General features: G+C 43.1%; 1 protein-coding gene across 7 annotated transcripts in view; it reads left to right on the top strand.

Annotated features, from left to right (window-relative positions):
* LOC139021703 (ankyrin repeat domain-containing protein 26-like) overlaps positions 1 to 23,408 on the top strand; it is a 177,557-nt gene that overhangs the window by 101,392 nt on the left and 52,757 nt on the right. For all 7 annotated transcript variants that reach the window (XM_070432198.1, XM_070432188.1, XM_070432206.1 and 4 more), the window contains one exon: positions 13,186 to 13,346. In XM_070432198.1, coding sequence (XP_070288299.1) covers positions 13,186 to 13,346 — 161 coding nt within the window. The remainder of the gene's footprint in view (positions 1 to 13,185; positions 13,347 to 23,408) is intronic.

The following is a 23,408-nucleotide window of genomic DNA, read 5'->3' on the forward strand; positions in this document are numbered from 1 at the left end:
TGATCTCTTGTGAAATTAATTTTCCTGTTCTGAATTGAATTATGTCTATCACTTACTCTTAAAGTTTCCTAGTGGCTTCCCTATCATTGTTTTATGTTTGTAATGCAAAATTAGTCATATTATTGTTAAATCCTTCAGTGAGGAAATATGTTTTGAATTGATTTTAGAGAGAGAGGAAAGGACTGGGAGAGAGAGAGAAAGAGAAACATTGATGTGAGAGAGAAACGTTGATTGGCTTTCTCCTGCATGGCCAATCATGGGAATGAACTGACAATCTGTGTATATGCCTTGACTGGGAATTGAACCCCTGACCCTTCCGGGCATGGGACAACACTCCAATCACCAAGCCCCACAGGCCAGAGTAGAAAATATATTTATTTTATTGTGTGGTTCTTTTTATATACAATGTCCACAAAAAGGTGGGTCCATAGAGACACAAATCAATCAAACAGGTGGTTGTCAGAGACTTGGGTAGGGGGGATGGGGAGTCTCTATTTCATCGGAATGAGGTTCCCTTCTGGAGAGATTGAAAAGTTTTGGAACTAAATAGAGGTGATCATTGCATAGCATGGTGTATGTGGCAAATGCTACTGAATTTTTTACTGGTTTACTTTATGTTTGGTGAACTTTAATCATTAAAAAAAGAATACTGTCACAATCAATCAATCAGTCAAATGAAGATAATGTTACCCCTTTTAAAACAATCCAATAGACTTATTTAAAACATGTCTCCTGGTGAAAGGTTACAGTGTTAATTTGAGACTTGTCCTGTTTCTTGAGGTAGGCCTATATGGTTGTGAATTTCCCTCTTAGGGTTGCTTTCATATGTCCCATAGATTTTGGGTTGTCATATTCTCATTTCATTTGTCTCTAGGTATCTTTTAATTTCCTCCTTGATCTCATTGTTAACCCATTCACTTTTTAGTAACAGGTTGTTTACCCTCCATGTGTTTGTGTGTTTTCAGCGTTAATTTGGTAATTGATTTCTAGTTTGATACCATTGTGGATGGAGAAAATGATTTCAGAGAGAGAGGAAGGGAGAGGGACAGAGAGATATAAACATTGATGAGAGAGAAACATCAATCCTCTGACTCCTTTATGTTCCCTGCAGGGATTGGGCCCACAATCTGGGCATGTGCCCTGAAAAGGAATCAAACCAGTGACCTCTTGTTTCCTGGGTCAACACTATTTCCTATCTCCTCCCTATCTCCTCCTTCTGGTACTCCTATAATGTGGCTGTTCCTATACTTTTTGTTGTCACAGAAATCTTTGAAACTAGCCTCATTTAAAAATATTTGTTTCCTGCACTAATGGGATATTACCTGCTCTCTTGTCTTCTAAATCAAAGATTCTATTTTCACCCAGCTCTCATGGCTCAGTGGTTGAGTGTCAAACTTTGAACCAGGAGGTCATGGTTCAATCCATGTCAGGATATATGCCAGGGTTTCAGGCTCTGAACATGTTTTAAACAAAAATGAGGAGAGTTTTTATAATGATACAGAAAATAAAAAAGTAAGGATCCCAGTAGTTATGTCTGAAGTGAAAGAAGACCAAGACTTTGCTATGCAGATGAAAAAAAATATGACCCCAAATACCATGGATTGGAAATTAGGCATGTGGGGCATGCAGTAGGCAGATGATCAGTTATTCTCTCTCATCATTGATGGTTGCTTTTTTAATATTTTTATTGATTTTAGAGCGGAAGGTAGAGGGAGTGAGAGACAGAAACATCAATGATGAGAGAAAATCATTGGTTGGATGCCTCCTGCACATCCCCTACTGAGGATAAACTGGAATCAAACCCAGGACCCTCAGTCAATGCTCTATCCACTGAGCCAAACTGGCTAGGGCTCATCATTGATGTTTTTATCTCTTCCTATCCCTTTATTTCTGAAATCAATCAAATGTATTTTTTTAAAAAAAGATTCTGTTCTCTGCTTCATCTAATCTGCTACTGATTCTTTCTAGTGTATTTTTCATTTCAGATATTATATACTTTATGAGTGGTTATTTTATATGGTTTCTTTGTCCTTTTATATACTTGCTATTTCTTTGTTGAAGTTCTCACTACATTCCTTGATCATCCTTGTAATCATGTTCTTGAACTCTGTATCTGGTGAACATTTTTCCTCCATTTTATTTAGTTTGTTGTTGTTTTTTCTGAGTAATTCTCTGTTTGTGTTTTTGTTTGTTTTTTTGTTTTGACTTGGGTTATGTTTCTTTTTATTACCATTTTAGCTGCCTCACTGTACTTGTTTCTGTGTATTGGGTATATCTGCTTTGCCTCGCACTCTTGGTATAATGGCCTTATGTATTAGGAGTCATGTGAGTCTCATTGGCATATTCTTTCTGATCACCTGAGCTAGGTGCTCCTGAAATGTCACTTGTGTGAGTTATTGTGTTAGGTGAGCCTGCCTTGGTAGAGTTTTCATTGCTGTTGGTCTGTTCATGGAAATTGGGCATTGTACCTACACCTCAGTTTAGTGATCTGAAAAGCAATCTTCCTTTGTGCCTTGTCTGTGGCAATGGTTCAATTAAAAAACCATGATATGTCTGCTGTTACAAATACTTATAAAGAAACAAAGCCAAATCAAGACTTGTTCCACAAGCCATTATGTGCAAATAATTGCAGTGCTAATTATTGTAAAAGCATGGACTCTAAATTAAAAGATGAGAGTTCCTCTGCACTGCACAATGACAGAATAGCTGGAGTACCTATAATAATAAAAGCGTAATATGCTAATTACACTGGACAGCCAAACAACCTTCTGAATGTCATTCTGGACCTCCTTCCAGATGAAGCTGCAGCAGCGGAGGCCAAGGAAGAGGTGGTTAGGGGTGATGAGGCAGGCAGGTGAGCATTTAGGGGCGATAAGGCAGGCATGCAGAGTGGTTAGGGGCGATGAGGCAGACAGGCTAGCGATTAGGGGTGGACAGGCAGGAAGATGAGCAGTTTGGGGTGATCAGGCAGGCATGTAGAGTGGTTAGGGGTAATGAGACATGCAGGCAAGTGGTTAATGACAATCAGGCAGGCAGGCAGAGGGGTTAGGAGTGATCAGGCAGGCAGGAAAGTGGTTAGGGGCAATCAGGCAGGCAGGCGAGTGGTTAGGGGCAATCAGGCAGGCAGGCAGAGGTGTTAGGGGTGATGAGGCAGGGAGACAGCATGGTTAGGGGCAATGAGGCAGTCAGACATTTCCTGAGGGGTCCCGGATTGTGAGAGGTTGCAGGTTGGGCTGAGGGACCCCCCTCCCCATGCATGATTTTCTTGCACCAGGCCTCTAGTATTTAAATGAAGAACTACAGCAAGATATACAAAGGCTTAAGAATGACATAGACATGGTAAAAGTAGAGAGCCTGGCTTGGAAAAAAGAGAAATTTCAACTTCAAAAAGAGGTATATTTTCACTTGCCTTTGTTCTCTTTACCAATTCTCTGATCCATTCTCATTTTCCACTACTAAAAAAAGTTTGTGTATAAAATGAGTTTGTCTAAATATGTAATTCTGCCGGAACCGGTTTGGCTCAGTGGATAGAACATCAGCCTGCGGACTGAAAGGTCCCAGGTTCGATTCCGGTCAAGGGCATGTACCTGGGTTGCGGGCACATCCCCAGTAGGAGGTGTGCAGGAGGCAGCTGATCAATGTTTCTCTCCCATCGATGTTTCTAACTCTCTATCTCTCTCCCTTCCTCTCTGTAAAAAAATCAATAAAATATATTTAAAAAAATAAATAAATACGTAATTGTATATTTAAGTAGATTCTATCAACTAAATAATAGTTTAGGAAAACATTCTCAAGTTTGTTTTTTAATTATGTCTCTCTGTTAGTCGTTCTTATGAATTGGGAAACTAAGTTAGCTTTGTACATGTGACCTTCTGAACCAGTGAAAGTATAAAGGAGATTGCTGAAAAAAAAAAATGTAATAAGCACTAGAGTTTTGTTTTGTTTTAAGTCCATTGGTTTAAGTATAAATTATACCCCATAGCCTGGCTGGTGTGACTCAGTGGTTGAGCATTGACCCATGAACCAAAAGTTTCCTGTCTGGATTCAGGGTCAGGGCACATGCCTGTGTTATAGCTGGATTTTCAGTAGGGGGTGTGTAGGAGGCAGCCAATCAATGTTTATCACTCATCAATGTTTCTATCCCTCTCCCTTCTGCTCTCTTTAAAATCAACTTAAAAAAAAACACCCATAAATTGCATCCCAGAAACAATAAAATGGAAGGAAGTTATGACTGAGAGAAGGGATATAAACAAATAGCCCCAGCTAAACTCATCTATTTTTGTGCTATAGTGTGTGCAATCTTCAATGGTTTACTGAAAACCTTGGAACCTAGAATTCCAATATGATCACTTCAAGATATTTTTATTTTATTTTACTTTTGAGTTATTGTTTCTGTTCAATATTATTTTTATTAGTTTCACATGGACAGCATAGTGGTTATTCATATACTTTGCATCACAGTCCCCCCAACTTTGAAGTACCCACCTGCACTGTACCTAACCATTGGAATATTATTGCGATATTTTACAAACAAACATATATACTTTCATGTATATTTGTTATCACCACTCTCAGATGTGTTTGTTGAGTCAAACCTTTATGTTGTTTAATAAAGTATGATACTGCCATAAAAAAACAAAATCTTACCATTGTGACAGCATGGATAGGCCTAGAAGGGATTATGCTAAGTGTAATAAATCAGACAGAGAAAGGTAAGTTCTGCGAGAGTCCACAGCCAGTGTGGCTTTCGAGGGTTCTAAGGCTTGGAGGAAGAGCTGACGCACAAATGATACACAAGATGAAATATTATTTTTAATACCGGGATAACCAGAGGACAACTTAACCATAGCAGTCAAGTTCTCCCTGTTGCTCCTTTCCCGGCTGCTTTTATTAGCTAGAATACACAATTGCCTTTAGGAATGCAAACAGACATACCAATGGTAATTGTTTATTAAACAGTAAGATTGTCAGGTTTGGGGGAATTTTGCTTTAGGCCATTGAGTCAGCAGCAGGTAACAAAATGTAGATATTCATCCTGTGAATGTCAAAAGGAGTCCTGGTCAGCCTTCTGCCAGACTCCTCACATTTATATCTGTTACTGTTGATCTTGGTCTCCAGCAAAGTTCCATCTGATTTCACTTACTAGTATATGTGGAATGTAGAAAGTAGAATAGATGATCTAATAAATTTAAAACAGACTCATAGGTAACAGAGATCTGACTGAAGGATGCCAGTGGGAAGGAGGTTGGTGGACTGGGTCAAAAGTAAAGAGATCAACAAGTACAAATTGGTAGTTACAGAATAGTCACAGGGATGCCAAGAGAATATAGTCAATCATGTTGTAATAAGCATGAATGGTGTCAGATGAGTATTGAAATATCAGGAGGATTACTTTGTAAAGCGTCTGATTGTCTAACTATTTGCTACACAACTAAAACTAATGCAAATAATGTTGAATGTGAATTGTAATGGAAAGATTAAAATATATAAAACCATAGAATACCAACCATAGAATACCTTCCAAAAATAAAAGCATAGCAATTATTATTTTTAAAAAATATTATTTATTTTTCTTTATTGATTAAGGTATTACATATATGTCCTTATTCCTCCATTCCCCACCCCCCCTCAAAGCTCATGCCCTCACCCCCCTGGTGTCTGTGTCCATTGGTTATGCTTGTATGCATGCATACAAGTCCTTTGATTGATCTCTCCCCTTTATTCCCACCCTCCCATACCTTCCCTCTGAGGTTTGAGCATCTGATCAATGCCTCTCTGTCTCTGGATCTGTTTTTGTTCATTAATTTATGTTGTTCATAATAATCCACAAATGAGTGAGATCATGTGATATTTATCTTTCTCTGTCTGACTTATTTTGCTTATCATAATGTTCTCCAGCTCCATTCATGCGATTACAAATGGTAGGAGTTCCTTCCTTTTTACAGCAGCATAGTATTTTATTGTGTAGATGTACCAGTTTTTTAATTCACTCATCTCCTGATGAGCACTTAGGCTGTTTCCAAAACTTAGCTATTGTAAACTGTGCTGCTATGAACATAGGGGTACACATATCCTTTCTAATTAGTGTTTCTAGTTTCTTTTTTTTTAAAAATATATTTTATTGATTTTTCAAAGAGAGGAAGGGAGAGGGATAGAGAGCCAGAAACATCGATGAGAGAGAAACATCGATCAGCTGCCTCCTGCACACCCCCCACCGGGGATGTACCCGAAACCAAGGTACATGCCCCTGACCGGAAGCAAACCAGGGCCCCTGAGTCCACAGGCCGATGCTCTATCCACTAAGCCAAACCCATTCTGGCGGTATTTCTAGTTTCTTGGGATATATTCCTAAAAATGGGGTCACTGGGTCAAATGGCAGTTCCATTTTGTTTGTTGAGAAAACTCCGTACTATTCTCCACAGTGGCTGCACCAGTCTGCATTCCCACCAGCAATGAAGGAGGGTTCCTTTTTCTCCGCATCCTCTCCAGCATTTGCCATTTGTTGATTTCTTGATGATAGCCATTCTGACAGGTGTGAGATGGTCATTTTGATTTGCATCTCTCCGATGATTTGAGCATGTTTCCATGTCTCTTGGCTTTCTGTATGTCCTCTTTCAAAAAAATATCTATTTAGGTCTGTTTCCCATTTTTTGATTGGATTGTTTATCTTCCCTTTGTTAAGTTCTATGAGTTCCCTGTAAATGTTGGAGATTAAACCATAACGTTGGCAAATATGTTCTCCCATGCAGTGGGCTTTCCTGTTGTTTTGTTGATGGTTTCTTTTGCTGTGCAGAAACTTTTTATTTTGATGTAGTCCCTTTTCTTTATTTTTTCTTTAGTTTCCATTGCCCAATATCTTCAGCTGTATAGGTGAAGATATTGCTTCAGTATATGTCTGATATTTTGCTGCCTGTGGATTCCTCTTAAGATTTTTATGATTTCCTACTTTATGTTTACATAAGTCCTTTATCCATTTTGAGATTATTTTTGTGTGTAGTGTAAGTTGTTGGTCTAGTTTCATTTTTTTGCATGTATCTTTCCAATTTTTCTAACACCATGTATTGAATAGACTGCCTTTATCCCATTGCATGCTCTTGCCTCCTTTGTCAAATATTCATTGAGCATAGTGGTTTGGGTCAATTTCTGGGTTCTCTATTCTCTTCCATTGGTCTATATGTCTGTTCTTATGCCAGTACCAGGAAGTGTTGAGAACAGTGGATTTGTAATACAGCTTGATATCTGGTATTGAGATCCTCTTACTTTGTTCTTTTTTCTAAAGATTGCTGCAGCTATTTGAGGTCTTTTTTTATTCCAGATGAAATTTCAGAGAGTTTGTTCTAGTTCTGTGAAATATGCTGTTGGTATTTTAAGGGGGGGAGGTGCATTGAATCTATAGATTTCTTTGAGTAGTATGGACATTTTAATGTTGATTCTACCAATCCAAGAACATGGTATGTTCTTCCATCTGTTTATGTCTTCCTCTATCACTTTTTTCAGTATCCTGTAGTTTTCTGAGTACGGGTCTTTTACCTCCTTAGTAAAGTTTATTCCTAGGTATCTTAATTTTTTTGGTGCAATGGTAAATGAGATTCTTTTTTTAATCTCTTTTTCTGAAAATTCACTCTTGGTGTATAAAAATGCCATAGATTTCTTGGCATTAATTTTGTATCTTGCTATATTGCTGAAATCGTTTATTAAGTATAACAGTTATTTGATGGAGTTTTTAGGGTTTTTTCTATGTAAAATATTATGACATCTGGGAATAATGACAATTTTAGTTCTTTTTTTCCAATTTGGGTGCCTTTTATTTCTTCTTGTCTGATCGCTATGGCTAGTACTTCCAGTACTATGTCAAACAAGAGTGGTGAAAGTGGGCGTCCCTGTCTTGTTCCTGTTCTTAGGGGAAATGTATTTAGTTTTTGCCCATTGAATATGATCTTGGCTGTAGGTTTGTCATATAAGGCTTTTATTATGATGTGTTATGATCCCTCTATTCCCACTTTGAGCAGTTATCATTTTGACATGTATGTTATTATCATACTAGAAACCCAGTACATGAATTCGTGCACCAATGGGGTCTCTTGACCTGGCCTGCAGGATCAGGCTAAAGCCAGATCTCTGAGATCTCTTGAGGGGTCCCGGACTTTGAGAGGGCACAGGCCAGGCCGAAGGACCCCACCAGTGCATGATGAGGGCCGGGGAGGGATCTGAGAGGTTGGCTGGCATGGGAGGGGCCGCAGGTGGTTGGCCATCCAGGGGGAGGGACCACGGGAGATTGGCCGGCCAGTGGGGAGGGACCACAGGAGGTTGGCCAGCCATGGGAGGTTGGCTGTGGGAGGATACTGACCAGCAAGAGGAAGTTCCTGCATTGAGTGTCTGCCTCCTGTTGGTCAGTGCACATCATAGTGACCAGTTGACTGGTCGTTCAGTCATTCAGTCATTTGTTCACTTAGGCTTTCATATATATAGATAAGTCACAGAAATTATTTGCAATCCTCCTATATAATAAAAGGGTAAAATGCAAATTGACCCTAACAGCAGAACAACCAGAATGACCTCTGGACCAGTCACTATGAGGCACACTTACCACCTCTTGATCTCTTTCCCTGGCCAGCAGGCTCCAATTGCCTGATGGCCACCCACGGCAGGGGAGGGGCTGACGAGCGGGCGGGAATAGCCATCCTCTCAGTCCCATCCCCCAGCCATCAGGCACTAATCACGTGATGGTGAATGGGGAATTGGCAGTGGGTGGCGGTGGGGGGTGGGGCCAGCTGCAGGAAGCTGGGGAAGATGCCCTGATCACAGGCCAGACCTTGGGACTGTACCTGCTCATGAATTTCGTGCGCTGGGCCTCTAGTATCTAATAAAAGAGTAATATGCAAATTAACCATCATTCTGTCACTCTGTCACAAATATGGCAGCAGGCAGCCACAGAGCTGGAGTGAGCAGGAGGCTTGGGTTGCTCCCGGCAATGGAGGAAGCCAAGCTTCCAGCCTGCCCTGGCTGGGCCTGGGCTCCACTCAAGGCTACAAAGTTTCAATTATAGAAGATAAATAAATCCCAGATACCTGCTGAAAAAATAAAGAAAAAAGGAGAGGCTGAGAGCTTGGGTTGCCGGGGGCATGGCCAGCCTGAAAACAGTCCTCAGCCCCTCACCCAGGCTGGCCAGGAACCCCAGTGGGGACCCCGACATTGAAGGGGGTGTGGCTAGCCTGAAAATAGCCCTCATCCCCTCACCCAGGCTGGCCAGGCACCCCAAGGGGACCTCCTCCCTGATCTGGGACACCTTTCAGGGCAAATCAGCCGGCCCCCACCTATGCACCAGGCCTCTATCCTATATAGTAAAAGGGAAATATGCAAACTGACCCTAACAGCAGAATGACTGGGAATCACTGGTCACTATTGTACACACTGATCACCAGGGGGAAGACGCTCAATGCAGGAGCTGCCCTCTGGTGGTCAGTGCGCTCCCACAGGGAGAGCTCTGTTCAGCCACAAGCCAGACTGATGGCTGCCAGCACTGCGGTGGTGGCGGGAGCCTATCCCGCCTCCTCAGCAGCGCTAAGGTTGTCTGACTGCAGCTTAGGTCTGCTCCGTGCTTTCAAGTGGACATCCCTCGAGGGCTCCCAAACTGCCAGATGGATGTCTGACTGCCACTTAGGCCTGTTCCCCCGGGGAGCAGGCCTAAGCCAGCAGGTGGACATCCCAAAGGGGTCTGAGATTGTGAGAGGGCACAGGCTGGGCTGAGGGACACCCCCACCCTCGAGTGCACAAATTTTTGTGTACCAGGCCTCTAGTAAACTCAATATTTGTCTCTAAAGAAGAAAACTGAGTTTTGAGTTGGAAAGAGATTGAGATATTATGCTCCTTATAAGAAAAAGTGGATGCCACCTCTCATTACACTAGGCATTAAATTACTTTTCAAAAGTTATACCTAATTTATGTGATTAATTTGATGAGATTTTATGTTTATTTATCTGATTCAGCATTATAGAATTATATCCTTTCTTTTGGTGCCATAAAATGCTAGGTAATGCACCTTTAAGAACGTTGGACAGATCATTAAACCTTGGTTTCATTTCAGTTATCTGTAAATATGGGGCTAACATAAGTATATGTCTACTTGTATATCCTCTAGCTATAAGATTTTATAGTGACTGTTTGTGAAATTATGAAAGCATTACTTATTTTCCAGAATTATACATTAACTAACAATTCATTGATTTTCCTCTCCTCCAGTGTTATGGTAAATTTTGGTTCATATATATTTTGAATACCACCACTTTTTGATACCCTCAAAGATCTTAGAAAAATTAGTTTTAAAAGGCGATGGGGGAAGGAATAGGATCCTGCAAAAAGAGGATATCTTCCTATTTGTTACTGATGCACAATGTCATATCCTCTAAATCTAGTGGGTAATGTAAGACCCAAGTGAGAAAGACAAAAGGGGCAAATTTTGCATATTTTGTCTTTTTATTTCTTTGTCTCTGTTAGATAAACATATAGGTCACATATATTATTTGCAATAAACTTAATATTTGTCTCTAAAAAAAACTGAGAAGAGAAACTGAGTTGGTTTTTTAATTTAAATTCTTAATTGTTTAAAGTATTACATATGTCTCCTTTTTCCCCCATTGACTTCTACTGGGCTGCGCCCAAGCCTCCCAGCACATACCCTCACCCCCCTACTGTCTGTAGCCATGGATTATGCTTATATGCATACATATATGTCCTTTGGTTGCTCTCTTACCTTCCCCCCCACACCTCCCCTGCCCTCCCTCTGAGGTTGTATTGTCTGTTCAATGCTTCTCTGTCCATGGATCTATTTTTGTTCATAAGCTGATGTTGTTCATTATATTCCAGAAAGGAGTGAGATCATGTCATATTTATCTTTCTCTGACTGGCTTATTTCACTTAGTATAATGCTCTCCAGGTCCATCTATGCTATTGCAAATGGTAAAAGTTTCTTCTTTTTTATAGCATCACTAGAGGCCTGGTGCATGAATTCATGCAGAATGGGGTCCCTTGGCCTGGCCGGGTGACTGGAACTGTCTTGCCCAGTCCCAATCAGGGCAATTGGGGCCATCTGTGTATGTGTGTGGCAGGGGGTTGTATTGCGGAGGTTGGTCAGCCAGAGATAGGGGCCGATCGTGGCCATTGGTGGTGGGGTAGGGACACGGGTGATTGGCCGGCTGGGGTGGAGAAGAGGGACATGGGACGTTGGCTGGCCAGCCCCATTGGGGGCCGGCCCATGGGGGGGCGGGGAGGGAGGGACCACAAGAGGTTGGCTCTGGGAGTGTACTGACCACCAGGGGGCAGCTCTTGCATTGAGTGTCTGCCCCCTGGTGGTCAATGCGCATCATAGCAACTAGTGGTTTGGTCACTTAGGCTTTATAGAAATATAAATAGAACTAGAGGTCTGATGCACAATATTCATGCAAGGGGCTCAGGCCTCACAGCCCCACCTTTGTCCAGAAGGTTGTCCAGACTGTCATTCTGCTGTTGGTCTAATTAGCATATTAGCTCTTTATTACATAGGAATCCATTGTGTAGATATGCCACAGTTTTTTAATCCACTCACCTGCTGCTGGGCACTTAGGCTGTTTCCCAATCTTAGCTATTGTAAATTGTGCTGTTATGATCATAGGGGTGCATATATCCTTTCTTTTTTTTTACTTGAGGATATTTTTCCATTGATTTTTAGGGAGAGTGGAAGAGAGAGGGAAAGAAAGAAAAAACATTAATGTGAGAGAAACACATTGATTGGTTGCCTCCTGCACAAGCCCAGACCAGGGCCAAGGCCGGGGAGGAGAATGTAATTGATGTATGTGCCCTTAATTGGAATTGAAGCCAGGACCGTTTGTTCCAAAGGCTGATGCTCTATCCACTGAGCCAAACTGGTTAGGGCCATACATCCTTTCTGATTGGTGTTTCTTATTTCTTGGGATATATTCCTAGAAGTGGGATTACTGAGTCAAATGGGAGTTCCATTTTTAACTCTTTGAGGAAACTCCATACTGTTTTCCACAGTGGCTGCACCAATCTACATTCCCACCAGCAGTGCAAGATGATTTCTTTTTCTCCGCATCTTCACCAGCAATTGTCATTGTTGATTTGTTGATGGTAGCCGTTCTGACAGGTGTGAGATGGTACTGCGTTGTTGCTTTGATTTACATATCCCAGATAATTAGTGACTTTAAGCATGTTTTCATGTCTCTTGGCCTCTGTATGTCCACTTTTGAAAAGTACCTATTTAGGTCCTTTGCCCAGTTTTTGATTGGTTCGTTTATTTTCCTTTTGTTAAGTTGTATGAGTTCCTTATAAATTTTGGAGATTAAACCCTTATCGTATATAACTTGGTAAATATGTTCTCCCATGCAGTGGGCTCTCGTGTAGTTTTGTTGATGGTTTCTTTTGCTGTGCATAAGCTTTTTATTTTGATGTAGTCCCATTTCTTTATTTTCTCCTTAGTTTCCATTGTTCTAAGAGTTGTGTCAGTAAAGATATTGCTATGCCATATGCCTGATATTTTGCTGCCAGTGGGTTCCTCTAAGATTTTTAAGGTTTCCCATTGTGTGTTTAACTCCTTTTTTCATTTTGAGTTTGTTTTTGTGTATGCTATAATGTGGAGGTCTAGCATGTATCTGTCCAATTTTCCCAACACCATTTATTGAAGAGACTGCCTTGACTCCATTGTATGCTTTTGCCTCCTTTGTCAAATATTCATTGAGCATAATGGCTTGGATTGATTTATGGATCCTCTGTTCCATTCCACTGGTCTATATGTTTGATCTTGTGCCAGCACGTGGCAGTTTTGAGAACAGTGGCTTTGTAATATAGCTTGATAGTTGGTATTGTGATCCCTCCAACTTTGTGCTTCTTTCTCAAGATTGCTGTGGCTATTTGGGGTGAGAAAACTGAGTTTTAAGGTACGTTTTAGATGATATGTGAATAGCAGCACAAAATTAAGAAAGCTCTTTGAGAAAACTTGAAAAATTCTGCTTCTTTATTAAAAAAGAAATGAAGCAGAATTTATAACAATTTTAATGATAAAATTAAACATACAAAATACTTTTATTGATTCAAGTCATAGCAACTAAACTAAGATTCAAATGATCAAATTAATGAAGTATTTTTAGTTAATAAAGTAATAACAATATCCTTAATATCCAACTTTCATCAAAGGTTGAAGAAAAAAAGGAGCAGAAAGTCAGTAAAAGGGAAACATCCAGAAACATGTATGATGGTGCTGATGACAGTGACAGTGGTGGATTGAGTCAGCAGAGCAACAGTGAACAAACTGATAAGCACCAGGTTTCTATTATGGAGAATGAAGAGTCTGACAGGTAAGCCTACAGCAGTACTTAGCAGTAGGTAATCTTTCTTTTCCTATAAACAAATTCCAACTTGAGCTAATATTCCTGATTACCAAATTTTTTATTTTTACTAGACAGAGCGAACCTTGCTTGTAATCAGAAAGATGCAAATCAACGAACAATGAGATACCATTTCTTGAACTAATAATGATAATTATTTTATTAAAGAAAATAAAAACCAGAATTGGCACGTGGGAGGAAAAGGCATTCTCATGCACTCTCTGTAGATGAAATTGGCACTTTTTTTTAAAGGAAATTGAACAAGTTTTGAAATTTCAAGTATTTCATTCCTTTATCCCAATAGCTTCACTTCCAGAACTAGATCCTACAGGAAAACATGACTTGTATAAACACACACCTACACATTCAAAGGACATTAATTATATATTATTATGTATATAAAACATACAGTAGGACACTGTAATATATATATATATATATATATATATATATATATATATATATATAGATAGATATATAGATAGATATAATATGACATAGATGTTCAAGATATATAATATACACATATGCATTAAGGATATTTATATAAATGCTACAAACATATGTATGTATGCTAAGGATATTTCTTACAACATTGCATACCAAAAAGTTGCATATATTGTAAATACCTATCTATAAGGGAATGCATTATTATACCTACAAAATAATGTAGTATGCAGCCAATGGAAAAAAATGAAGGTAGCTCTGGTCTACAGTATAATGATTGTTTCACAATGGAAATGTATTTAAAGCATTGGGTTTATATCATGTCTTCAACAAATTTTGTGAGAATACTTTTAATATCTGCTCAAGTATAAAAGGAAGTCATATGCAACACTGTCACTCTACTTTGTTTCTATCTAAATTGCTAGATACTAGTTTTGTGTGTTTTGTTCCTAATACCGGCGTGCTCAAATATTGGACACTCAAATTAGTAGGAAAGCCCAGGGATTTTCACAAGGCAGTTTGTTCCATGTCTTATCTACAAAGTAGAGGCCTGGTGCATGAAAATAATGCACTCGGGTTAGGGGATCCGTCAGCTTGGCCTGCAGCTATGGTGAGCAGGCCTAAGCCATCAGTTGGACATCCTTAGCCCTGCAGCGGAGGCAGGAGAGGTTTCTGCCACCGCCGCTGTGCTCACCAGCCCTGTGCCATGCTTCTGGCTGAGTGGCACTCCCCTGTGGGAGCGCACTAACCACCAGGGGGAGGCTCATGCATTGAGCATCTGCCCCCTGGTGGTCAGTGCATGTCATAATGACTAGTCGTTTGGCCGTTTGGCAATTTGCATATTAGTCTTTTAATATATAGGATTTCGATATATTGAGTAAAATCTATTAAAACACATCATGAGGCTAATCTGCTAGACGAGGGGTAGACAGACCTTTTCTATAAAGGGCCAGATAGTCTGTAATACAGTCTCTATGAACCATTAGGTCTCTGAAATCTGTCATAGACACTAGGTAAAGGAGTGGGATTGGCTGTGTTCCAATAAAACTTTATTTACAAACACAGGCTCTGGGCTGGATTTGGCCTGCAGGCATTCCTTTGTTGACCTTTGCATTATAAACCAAGGTGTTCCTAATGTAGTGAATATTCTTTTTGAAGGTATGCATGCATACTTTTATCTTTCTTTTTTAAGAAGAATGCATTTCAGTATGCACCACACACAATTTGTCAACAGGGACATCATATTACACAATTGACAAAAATTCAGTTTGTAAAGTAAAATTATTACCTGCATGTTCCCCCTTTATTTATGTTACACAATTTAAAGATTACTAACTACAGTGTACTTTGTACATTTGAGTAGTGTAACATATTCTAGGATTGGATGATTTTCATCTAGCAAGAAATCCTCCTGTCCTCTTAGTAAACACGAGAAACATGATAATCAGGTTATATAATATTATATATCTAGCAACATTTCATGGGATCTTTTAGTTGTATAATTTTGTGAATTTCTTTTTTTAATTCTTAGCCTGAAATGTTTTAAACCAGTTAGTGCCACAGGTATGTAATGAAAAAATTTTTAAGTATTACAAAAATGCTTCATGGTCACTATGAAAGGATTGAAAGTGACAGCTAAACATGAAGATGATGAGATCATCCAAGATTGTGCCATTTAACTACAAAGTCCTGGAAAAAGAAAAGGTCTATACTCACTGATTCTAATTTCCCTCCCATGCTCTCTTGAACCCACTCACATAATTTTTAGTCCCACTTCTTCTGAAAAATTGTTTTTCTCAAGGTTAGTACTTATTCTCCTCTAATAAATCTAGGGATAATGTTTTAGACCTGGCCTTACCTAACCTATCAGCAATATTTGAACCAAAGAAAAACTTTTTTCATTCATCTTTCAGGACTTTGAGTTTTCAGGGGGTTCAAACAGACTAACTCAGTTTCCCCCTTGCCCTTCCTAGTCTGTCCTTCTTAGTCTGTTTGGTTTCTCCTCATCTCCCACCTTTTACACATTCAGGTATCCCAGCATTCAGTCTTTGATCATATTTCTCATGACTTTTATTATATAATATATACTAACTAGAGGCCCAGTGCATGATTTCGTTCATGGGTGGGGCCCCTCTGGGTGGTCTGCAGGATTGGGCCAAAAACCGCAATCTAATGCTGCCTGCAGCTCCTACCTGTTGCTCCCACTCATCCCGGCCCCACTGTGCCTGCTGCGGGCTCACCTCCAGTCAGTCCCATGAGTCCTTCATCTGGCACCCTCCTGAGGGGTGTGGCCTGTGGGATAGAGCTGAAACTGGCTCTCCTTTCACCCCCTGAGGGTTCCCGAATTTCAAGACAGCACTGGCCAGGCTAAGGGACCCCACCAGTGAATGATTGGGCCTGGGAGGGACTGTGGGAGGGCTCCAGGGCATGTCCGGACGTGTCTTGCCCAGTCCCATCAGGGCCAGCTGGCTGAGAAGAGACCGCGGGAGGGCTCCAGGGTGTGTCTGCAGCAGTTGACAGTTGACAGGTCTCTGGATGACTGAACACTTAGCATATTAGGCTTTTATTATATAGGATTAGATGCTAGCCTAAAAGTCTACAAAAGTTACCAAATAATTTAATTTTCAAAGAAAATCATAACTAATTGGATTATCACCATTTTCTACTATCCTATCTAATAAAAGAGAAACATGGTAATTAGCTGTACCTCCGCTACCCTTCCCAATGGCTAATCTGGGTGATATGCAAATTAACTGCCAGCCAAGATGGCGGCCAGCAGCCAGGCAGCTTGAAGCGAAAATGAGGCTTGCTTGCTCCACTGATGGAGGAAGCCAATGTTCCCCGCCTGCTGCTGCTGGCCTCTGAGCTTGCAGTTTGAAACATTGTTACAAATATAGAAGTTAACAAAACCCCAGAAACCTGCTTTCAGCAGGCAGGGATCTCAGAGCTGGAGTTGAAACAGTGTTTCGATTATAGAACCCAAACAAACCAGATACCTGCTTTCAGCAGCTGAGGTCTCAGAGCTGGAGCCAAGCCTCAGAGCTAAAGCTGGGCCAGAATAAAAAAAAAAAAAAAAGAAAAAAAGGACAGGTTGGGAGCTTCAGTCACCCGCCAGCCTGAAAACAGCCCTCAGCCCCTCACCCAGACTGGCCAGGCACCCCAGTGGGGATCCCCACCCTGAAGGGTGTGTGACCAGCTGTAAACTGCCATCATTCCCTCACCCAGGCTGGCCAGGCACCCCATTGGGGACTCCCACCCTGATCCAGGACACCCTTCAGGGCAAACCAGCCGGCCTCCACCCGTGCACCAGGCCTCTACGCTATATAGTAAAAGGGTAATATGCCTCCCAGCACCAGGATCAGCGGAGCCCAGAGGACTCCCGGAACTGGGATCAGCATGACAGGGGGCAGCACCCAAACCCCCTGATCGCCCTGTGGCTCTGTGTGTGACAGAGGGAGGGGCCACAACCTCCCTATCCGCCCTGCTCTGTTCTTGACAGGGGAAGGCTCCCCAACCCCCTGATCAGCCCTGCTCTGTGGGTGATAGAGGGTGGCACCCCCCCTCCCACGGGCCCTGCTCTGTGTGTGACAGGGTAGAGCCATAACCTCTCCATCGGCCCTGCCCTGAGTGTGACAGGGTGCAGCGCCCCAACCCGCTGATCTGCCCTGCTCTGTGTGTGACAGGGGGCAGTGCCCCAACTCCCCTATCGGCCCTACTCTGTGAGTGACAAGAGGAGCTCCTCAACCCCCTGATGGGCCCTGCTCTGTGCATGACAGGGGGGAGATCCCCAACCCCCTGATGGGCCCTGCTCTGTGCATGACAGGGGGGAGATCCCCAACCCTCTAATGGGCCCTGCTCTGTGTGTGACAGGGGGTGGCGCTGCAACCTCCCCATCGACCCTGCCTTGAGTGTGACAGGGGGCGGTGCCCCAACCCCCCAATTGGCCCTACCCTGAGCATGACTGAAGGTGGCATCGCAACCTCCTGATATGCCCTGCTCTGTGCATGACAGAGGGCGGCGCCCCAACTCCCCAATCAGCACTGCTCTGAGCCCGACCAGGGGCTGCACCTAGGAATTGGGCCTGCCCTCTGCCACCCGGGAGCAGGCCTAAGCCAGCAGGTCATTATCTCCCGAGAGTTCCCAGACTGTGAGAGGGCACAGGCCGGACTGAGGGACCCCCCTTCCCTCCGGAGTGCACAAATTTTTGTGCACCGGGCCTCTAGTCCTATATAATAGAAGCCTAATATGCTAAGTGTCTGGTCAACTGGTCGTCTATTCAATCAATCAAAGCATAATATGCTAATGACATGCTAAGGCCATTCAACTGCTCACTATGACATGCACTGACCACCAAGTTGCAGATGCTCCAACCTGTAGGTTAGCTTGCTGTTCGGGTCCAGCTGATTGGGACTGAGTGACATGGGCCAGACATGCCCTGGAGCTTTCCCACAATTTCTCTCTGGCTGGCCCACCTCTCATGTCTCTCTCACATTTCCATTCTTGCACCTGTGGGGTCCCTCGGCCTGGCCTGCACCCTCTTGCAATCAGGGACCCCTTAAGGGATGTTGGAGAGCCAGTTTTAGCCCTCTCATGCAAGCCAGGCTGAGGGACCCCGCTGGTGCATGAATTCATGTACCAGGACTCTAGTATATATATATAAAATGGTATGTGAGTATTTTATTTTTTCCAATTTCTAATTTTTTCTAGTTTTTTGAGATATAATTGACAGATATCATTGTATATCTTGAAAGTATACAATTCTGTTCATTTTATACACTTTTAGGTTGTTATACTAGAGGCCCAGTGCATGAAATTCATACATGGTGGAGGGTGGGGGGGGGGGTCCATCAGCCCAGCCTGCACTCTCTCCAATCCGGGACCCCTTGGAAGATGTCCAACTGACTCTCACAATCTGGGACCATTGGCTCCTAACCACTCACCTGCCTGCCTGCCTGATCACTCTTAACCCCTATGCCTGCTAGCCTGATTGCCCTACCTGCACGCTTGATCACCCCTAACTGCTCTCCTGCTGGCCTGTTCACCCCTAACCGCCTCTGCTTTGCCCCATACCTAGGACCCAGGATTCCCTCATCTGGCCAGTTGTAGGCACTTGGGACCCAGAATTCCCTTCCTCTGACTGGCCACATGCAACCAGGAACTGGGCTGGGTTCACCCAGGCTGGCTGCAGCCACAGGGGACCATGGGCGGGTGGCTTTGCCTGGTAGGTAGCCACGGCCGCCTGGGACTCTGGGGTTGACAGCTTGTCCCTCTCCCAGGTGGCAGGCACAGGTGCAGCTGCTGGCACCAAGGACTGTGGGGCTGGTGGTTTGTCCCTCTCCCAGGCCACAGCAACAGCCACTGGCACCTGGGACCATGGGGCGGGCAGCTTGTCCATCTCCCAGGCCCCAGCCTGACTGGTCTCCATTTCTCTCTTGTGAGCTCATTTGTGCCTGGCTGGTCCCCATTACTCTCTCCCAAGTGTTCAGTGTCTGAACAGCTCCGGTGCAACAGCACGAGGGCATGAGGGCGTGATGACCATTTGCATATTAGCTCTTTATTAAATAGGATTAGAGGCCCAGTGCATGAAAATCATGCATGGGAAGGGGGTCCCTTCAGCCTAGCCTGCACCCTCTTCAATTTGGGATTCCTGGGATCAGGCCTAAACTGGCAGTCAGACATCCCCCTCACAATCTGGGACTGCTGGCTCCTAACTGCTTACCTGCCTGCCTGCCTGATCACACCTAACTGCCCCGCCTGCCAGCCTGAACACCCTAATCACCACTGCCTGCCAGCCTGATCGCCCCTAACTGCCCTCCCTGTTGACCTGGTCTCTCCCAACTCCCCCTCCCACAAGCCTGGATGCACTTTACTGCTTCCCCTGCTGGCTTGGTTGCCCCTAACTGGCCCCCCTCAGGCCTGATCGCCCCTTACTGCCTTTTCTGCAGGCCTGGTCACCCTGAACTGCCTTCCTTTGCTGGCCAGGTGGCCCCTAATGCCACCTCTTGCTGGCCTGGTTGCTGCTCACTGCCCCCTCTGCGGGCCTGGTCGCCCCACACAGCTTGCTGTTCAGTTGTTTGGTCATCCCTCACTAACACCCCTGTCAACCTGGTTGCCCCACGCAGCCTGCTCTTCGGACATTTGGTCATCCCTCACTAATCCCCCTGCCAGCCTGGTCGCCCCATGCAGCCTCCTGTTCGGTTGTCCATCGAGTTGTTTGGTCGTGATGTCTGGCTTTTTATATATTATTAGAGGCCTGGTGCACAAAAATTTGTGCACTCGGGGGGCGGGGGGAGGGGGGTCCCCAGCCCAGCCTGTGCCATCTCGCAGTCTGGGACCCCTCGGGAGATACAATCTGCTGGCATAAGCCTGCTCCCGGGTGGCAGAGGTTAGGCCCAATCCCTAAGTGCAACCCCTGGTCAGGCTCAGAGCAGGGCCGATTGGGGAGTTGGGGCGCTGCCCCATCATGCACAGAGCAGGGCGGATTGGGAGGTTGCCGTGCCACCCTCAGTCACGCTCAGGGTAGGGCCGATTGGGGGGTTGGGGCACCGCCCCCTGTCACACACAGAGCAGAGCCGATCAGGGGGTTGATGCACCGCACCCTGTCAAACACAGAGCCGCAGGGCAATCAGGAGATTGGGGAGCTCCCCCCTATCAGGCACAGAGCAGAGCTGATCAGGGGGTTGGGGTGCCTTCCCCTGTCATGAACAGAGCAGGGCAGAGAGGGAGGTTGTGGCGCCTTCCCCCGCCACACACAGAGCCGCAGTGCGATCAGGGAGTTTTGGCGCTGCCCCCTGTCACGCTGATCCCAGTGCCGGGAGGCCTTGCTGGTCCGCTGATCCCAGTGCCAGGAGGCATATTACCCTTTTACTATATAGGATAGTGGCCTGGTGCACTTGTGGGGGCTGGCTGGTTTGCCCTGAAGGTTGTCCTAGATCAGGGTGGGGGTCCCCACTGGGGTTCCTGGCCAGGCTGGCTGAGGGGCTGAGGGCCATTTTCACGCTGGCGGGTGACTGAAGCTTCCAAACGCTCCTTTTTTTCTTTTCTTTTTTTCATTCTGGGCCAGCTTTAGCTCTGAGGCCTCTGCTACTTTGTTTACCTTCTGTATTTGATACAATCTTGTGGTCCGGCTGGCTGAAGCCTGGCTGACTGAAAACTGGTTTCTAGGGTTTTGTTTAGCTTCTATATTTGCAACATATTTGCTTAGAGTTGCAGCTCAGAGGCCGGCAAGTGAGGCGGGGAACGTTGGAGTCTGCCATCACTGGAGCAAGCAAGCCTCCCTGTTCGCTTCAGTGCATGGCTGCTGGCCGCCATCTTGGCTGACAGTTAATTTGCATAAGGATATGCTGATTAGCCAAAGGGAAGGGTAGCAGTCGTACGCTAATTACCATGTTTCTCTTTTATTAGTGTAGATGATGATTACCACAGGATTCTTTGTTCACATTTCCATTACATTGCACAGTTACCAATTCTTTATTTGTGGTGAAAATCTTTAGATCTACTCCTTTAGCAACTTTCAAGTATATATTACAGTATTAACTATAATCACTATGCTGTACATCAGACAGGGTTTAATCATATATGAAGATATATGACATTTATTCCAATAATGCTGACAATATGAGAGAGCAGCAGGTCATCCAAGAAAATTTGCTTTGCAACCCCCACACCAAAAGCCAACTTATATGTGGTAGTAAGACAAAGATTACATGGGTAAGGAGGCAAAAAAAAAATAAGAGTGGGTATGATTCAAAAGCAATAAAAATGGATATTACAGGAATGGGAAGAAGGCAAAAGAAATAAAATTGGATATAATGGTTACAGATTACACCAATGCAGGCTGGGACTCCATTGTTTCACCAACAAGGTTATTAATCTTTCCATGATAATAAGCAGTTAAGGAAGATGGACCACATTTCCAGGGTAGCTCTCAAGTCTAAGGGAGCTGGGGGAAATTCCCAGACAGATGAGAATATGTTGTCTTTAACCAGAACAAAACAATCACTGTTAATAAAGCATGATTGATATTTCTTATAATTATTTTCCACTATTCAATTTCTGCCCTTAGGAGTAGGATTTCCTTCCTTCTCATGCCTCATAAAATGCCTCTGTGTGTGTGTGTGTGTGCATGTGTGTGTATTTGTGTGTATACACACATATATTATATATATACATACAGATACATATTCATATATATAATACACACATACATACAAACATATATACATACCACATCTTCTTTATTTGTTTATGTATTGGTGAACACTTAATTTATAAATTTTGCTATTGTGAATAAGGTTGTAGTAAACATGGGAGTGCAGCTATCTCTTTGAGACAGTGATAAAATATGTATGACTGTTCTATAAATGTTTGTTATGTCCATTTGGTCTAATGTTTTGTTCAAATTCAACATTTCCTTGTTGATTTTGTGTCTAGTTGATCTTTCATGGCTGAAAGTAGAGTATTGATTCCCCCTACTATTATTGTATTGTTGTTTATTTCTACCTTTAGTTCTGTTAGTATTTATTTAATATTTTAGGGTAACCAATGTTGAGTACATACATATTTATGATTGTTATATCTTCTTTATAAAGTAACCCCCTTATAAAAGACCTTCTTTGTCTCTTGTTCCAGTTTTTGGATTAAATTCTGTTTTGTCTGATACAGGTATAATTACAACTGTTCCCATTTGATTTCTACTTGCAAGGAATATCCTTTCCATCTCTTTGTGTTGCGCCTTTAAGTATCTTTAAGAATGAATTGAGCCCTGGTCTGTGTGGCTAGGTTGATTGGAGGGCCATCCATTATACCAAAAGTTTATAGGTCCATTTCCAGTCAAGTTTGATATCTGGTCTGGATATAATGGGAGGCAGCCAATCAATACATTGGCTGCCTCACATTGATGTTTCCCTGTCTGTCTGTCTGTCTGTCTTTCCGTTTCCCTCTTTCTAAAACCAATGAGCATATCCTCGGGTGAGGATTAAAATGTTTTAAAAAAATGAATGAATTGAGTCTCTTGTAGGCAGCATATAGTTTGTTCTTATTATAATCCATAAAGTCATTCTATGCCTTTCTCTTTATTGAATTTATTGAGGTGCCTTCGGTTAACAACATTATACAGGTTCCAGTTGTGCAGTTCTATAGCACACTCTCTGTCCACTGCATTGTGTGTTCATTACCCCGAGTCATCCTATGCCTTTTGATTGAAGTCAATCCATTTACAAAATAATTATTGACAGGTAATGACTTACAATGCTCTCTTGTTGTTTTCTGGCTGTTTTGTAGTTCCATTGCTCCATTCTCCCTCTCTTGCTGCCTTGCTCTGTGAACTGAAGATTTTCCATAGTGTGGTTTGATTTCTGCTCTTTATTTTTTGTGAATCTGCTGGAGGTTTGGCTTTGTGGTTACCATGAGGTTTAAGCAAGACATCACCCTATATAATAAAGAGCTAATATGCTAATTAGACCAAACAGCAGAATGACCGTCCAGACGACCTTCCGGATGAAGCTGTGGCTGCAAAGGGGCTGCGAGGGTTGAGCCCCTTGCAAGAATTTTGTGCTTCGGGCCTCTAGTATAAATATAACAGGC

Source organism: Myotis yumanensis, unplaced genomic scaffold, assembly GCF_028538775.1.
Source record: "Myotis yumanensis isolate MYYU_CA2020_CCGP unplaced genomic scaffold, mMyoYum1.0.hap1 SCAF_1, whole genome shotgun sequence".
In the NCBI taxonomy this organism is placed as follows: Eukaryota; Metazoa; Chordata; class Mammalia; order Chiroptera; family Vespertilionidae; genus Myotis; species Myotis yumanensis.